At 56.1% G+C, this 4,490-nt stretch overlaps 1 protein-coding gene across 1 annotated transcript; it reads left to right on the top strand.

Annotated features, from left to right (window-relative positions):
* Positions 1-2,764: 2,764 nt before the first annotated feature.
* Positions 2,765-3,950, top strand: LOC127594897 (putative protein disulfide-isomerase DDB_G0275025). The gene is made up of 2 exons (XM_052056650.1): positions 2,765-2,940; positions 3,005-3,950. The coding sequence occupies exons 1-2, from the start codon at positions 2,765-2,767 to the stop codon at positions 3,948-3,950; spliced, it is 1,122 nt and encodes a 373-aa protein (XP_051912610.1).
* Positions 3,951-4,490: the final 540 nt, after the last annotated feature.

Here is a 4,490-nt window from a genome sequence, read left to right as displayed (position 1 = left end):
TGTTATTGCCCCTGGCGGAGTTTTAGAAAACCTGAAAAGACATGGTAGCCCGCGGAAAGACCTTTCTCTGGAGGGGTTGTGAGCTGCTCCCCCGGTTGCAGCCTGTACACCGACAACGCTCGGAATGGCAGCCCCTTATTAAGCGAGTTCGGACACCCCCGCGACGGACAGAGCTGACTGACCTCCAGTCCGCGATGCTTAAACACTCCAGGGAAGTGAATTCCCATCGCCTGAAAATCCATTATGGATCGATAATGTTTAAGCAGCTGGATGCGGCCGATGGAGCCCGCCTCGAAGGGCAGGAAAGCATGGACAGCCCTTTCTTCGAGCTGCAGGAGCTGCGTGTCAGTGACCTGGATAGCCTGCCCATCCCGCTGGTCTACGAGACGGAGGTGACAGAGCTGGTCGAGGAGAGGGCGTTTCGGGCTTTGGACAAGAACGGCTCCATGGCACGAGAATTGATCCGAGTGCTGGGTCTGCCATTGCAGGCGGAGTTCTTTACCAAGGCGTTCGTCTACGTGATGATGAGGAAATTCCCATTCTGCTTCGCGAAGGCCTGTGAAGGCCAACAGCCGATGCTGTAGGACCAGCTGCGAGGCACCTACGTCCGCATCTTCACGAAGATCGAGGCTCACAAGGTGCAGATCTCGAACATCGTGGTGTTCACGCAGGCGCTGCTAATCTACCGTAAAATATACAAAAGCTTCTACAGCCAGCGCGAGATCCTCGACCAGCGGCTCAAGTTCGATATCTGCCACTTCCTGAACTACCTGGTGCTGGGAGTCGAGGTGGGCGACTCCTTTGTCAAGCGTAATTTCGAGTCCATCTTCAGGAAGATCGATCTGGTCAGCAAGAAGGAGAAGCTTGTTCAGGAGCACAACAGGAAGGCCGAGCAGCTCGCCCAGCTCAAGCGCAAGAAAGTGTTTATCGTGCAGGAAGTCAAATAGCCCTGCCCTACCAATTATTAGTAGCGCGCCTTCCATGCCCAGATTCGGGAGCACACGGAAGGTCATGCTAGGACCAAAGAGCACCCTCCGCCCGTCTACGAGTTGCCCCCGCTGCAAGTCCGGGCCAGTCATCGCACTCTTCGACCTCTCCCAGATCTCAAGCTCGATGTCCAAACTTCTAAAATACAACCAGCCTCGGCTCCGCCACGAGCACAGCAACCCGATCCTCCACCGCCCCGAGGTGACCATCCCAAAGCCAGCCAAGCAACCGCCTGCCCGTGTTGAAGAGATCAAAAAAAAGCCTGCAGCCGTGTTCCACAAGCTTGAAAAAAAGAAGAACGACATTGCGTACTGGCGAAAGCAGGTAACCAAGATGGGCCAGATGCACAGCTACTGCGAATAGCCTGCTGAATCGGTAAAAGAGTGCGATTCTGTTGTGTCATCCTCCTCATCCGACGAAGCCCCTAGCGAAGTGGAGGATGTGGAATAGGCTGTGGCTCCTCGTGCTTCGGGGATTAAGTTCAGATCGATTTTGAGCCCCCGTGGTAAGAACGTCAATGTGGAGCCAGCGGTCGAGCAGCAATAGCCCGGAGCCTCGCCCCTCGCGACAAACCCCAGCAGAGTCGAAACAGAGTCACCCTAGAACCGGGAGCTAACCGAGACCGACCTGAAAAGCCTATACGACGAGGCGTACATCAAGGGCGGCAAGCGCAGAAAGATAAAAGAGCTGAAGAGCACTTTCGAGACGATGCTGTGGCGCAACAGGACTGGCCTTTCTTGATCGGCTGTATCTTGGGCACAATAAAATCATTATCATTATAAGTTTATTTATGTCCCTGCGCAGGTCCAAAACTCACAGCCTCGACCATAAGCCCAAGCCTCACCTGCCCGAGCCGAGGGGGAGGCTGCCTGTTCGAGCCTGCGAGGATCTGAAAGGACTAGAAACCAACAAGGTCGAGGAACTGATGGTGCGGCTGCTGGACCGGCTCAACGGCGACCCCCAGTCTTCCGAGGTTCTGGGGCGCATCGAAGGGATCATCCACTAGACCCGCAAGATCCGGCAAGACAGCAAGAACCTCCTAATCCAGGCCCAACCGGAGGCCCGCCGCAGACCGGTGCGCAGGCCCAACCGAGCAGCGGGCAACCCGGCCATCGAAATCGTGGAGGTGTCTCTCTTCAAGTGACTGTAATGAGCCAATTGACAATCAAGTCAGGCATCTCCGCAGGCCAGACAGTACACCCTCGAGTGGCCGTTCAACACTGGGGCCAGGATTTCTTTGCGGATGGCCTTTTTCGCAGCCAGGTCTTGCATCCACACTTGTAGCAGCACGTCCCGCCCGCGCGCCAGGCACTGCACTCCTGTCAGGCTTGACAGATCTGACCCTACGCTTCTGAACAGGATCTGCTCCCAGAAAGAATCCAGCTTGCTTGCCGCGTCGGCCCTACTGACCTGCACCGCCCAGTATCCCCCCTCCGGAGTCTTCTCCTATTCAGGAGTCCAGCCCGATTTGAACACCGCCACCCTCAAACCTCTTCGAAGCTTACTGGGCTTCAAGAAAAACTCGAAGTTCTCGAAAAAGCCTTCAAGCGTTTGGAACACCGCGAGGGGCTGGCACGGCTGGCCCTCGTCGGCCCAGCTGAAGGTCCACTCGCTGGACAGCCGATGCAGCTTTCCCCCCCTGGTTTAATACTTTTTCATTCATACACTGCAACCCGCAGCCGGCTTAACCGCCACCCGCCCCTCCCCCAGGCCCAAAGCGCCTCCTCGAAATCAGGCTGCTTGGACAGCGCAATCGGGATTAATTAATACACGTGTGATGTGGTGGCTCTGGAGCACGGGACTGTCGAAAGCCATCTACGACCACCACCTCAGCAGCATCATCCAGGTCACCCCTGCCAACTTCGAGAACCAGATCAACAAGATCCGCCAGACCACCCACTATGTCAATGTCGTGCAGTTCTACAAGCAGTCCGGTGTGGTGCTGACCAGATGGCAAGAGCGAGGAGTTTGCGCAGGCTTTTGATCAGTGGGCTAATGACAACCATGGCATCTTCAGGGTCGCGGCCGTCGACTGCGAGGAGTACGAGGCTCTCTGCGCCAAGCAGAACATCAAGGAGTACCCCTCCTTCGTGATCTACCCGCCGATGCCCATGCCACCGATCTTCGTCACAGAGGCGAACACCACCCTGCTGCAGAAGAAGGCCGCCCGGGAGCTGCACTCCAACGTGATCGAAGTTCACAAGGACAACCATCGCACTTTCCTGGCAGAAAATCCCTCTGTGCCCAAGGTGCTCTATTTCTCGGATAAGAAGGGAGTGCCCACCCTGTACAAGGCGCTGTCGGTGGCCTTCGAGAACAAGCTGCTCTTCGCGATCATCAGGAACAGCGAGACCGAACTGGTTGACCAGTACCGGGTCAAGTCCTTCCCCACCTTGCTCCTGGTCAAGGCCAGCGAGAAAAAACCCATTCCTTATAAGGGCGCACTTAATTACAAAGAAATCTTCGCGTTCTTCAATATCTACTCGGAGGTGTTCGTGCCCGGAGGCGGCAGCTCTTTAGATTCCTCGGCTACGAAGCCTTGGATGACCTCGCCTTTTCCTGAGCTGACTGCGCAATCCGCCAAGGATTTGTGTCTGGACCATCTCGGCTTCTGCGTGATCCTGGTCTCGGGCCAGCAGCCGATCGGCGATGTCGCTAAGCAATTTGAAGCCTTGAAGAGCAGCTACGACAAGAAAAACGACAAGCTCAAGATGCCTTTTTCTTTCATGTGGCTTGACCGGCAGAAGGAGCCCGCCTGGGCCGAGCTGTTTAGCTCCACTGACAAGGACAGTGTAGTCCTGCTCAACCCCGGCAAGCGCAAGCGCTACATGGCCCACGAGGACGAATTCACCGAATCCGCGATCTCAAAGAGCATCGAGAAAGTACTGGCCGGGGACGGCTCTTTCAAAAGGCTCGGAGACAAGCTGCCCGAGTTCGTGCCCCGTGCGAATGAAAATATCTGATCACCATTTGAACAGCAGTGGAAACCGGCCCTTCGCGGCTGCCAGCACCTCACCCGCCAGCAGCGGGCCTGCCATCAGGGAGCGAAGAGCAGGGCAGTCCCACTCCAGCACCAACTGCACCTCGGCTATCGGGTTATCATAAAGCGTGATCTCACGCAGCCGAGGGCATTCCAGCTTCGGCAGTCCTTTCAGCTGGTTCTAGTCTGTTGAGGATACCACGCATCCATACTTTCTATAGAGTCAGGCAGCCCTTGCATCGTAATAAGGGCTCCAGAAAGGGGATCCGGTTTCGGTAGGCGGAAAACCGGACCAGTCCTGGAAACTCGCAATCTGCCAGCTCCTCGATCGTGGTCAGTTGGTTGCTGTCTGATGAGGGGGTCACTCAAGCTGAGGTACTTCAGGGCTGGCAGTCGGAGTTCTTTCAAGCCTTGAAGGGTGGTGAGCTGGTTGGCCCCAAGGCACAGCGACTAGAGAAAAGGGTACTCTCCGCCCTTGAACTGAGTTATCGAAGCGAGCTGTATTCCATCGAGGATCAGCTGC

Source organism: Hippocampus zosterae, unplaced genomic scaffold (genome assembly GCF_025434085.1).
Source record: "Hippocampus zosterae strain Florida unplaced genomic scaffold, ASM2543408v3 HiC_scaffold_303, whole genome shotgun sequence".
Taxonomy (NCBI): Eukaryota; Metazoa; Chordata; class Actinopteri; order Syngnathiformes; family Syngnathidae; genus Hippocampus; species Hippocampus zosterae.
The sequence above is the reverse complement of the archived record's forward strand: the minus strand, read 5'-3'. Positions and strand labels throughout refer to the sequence as shown.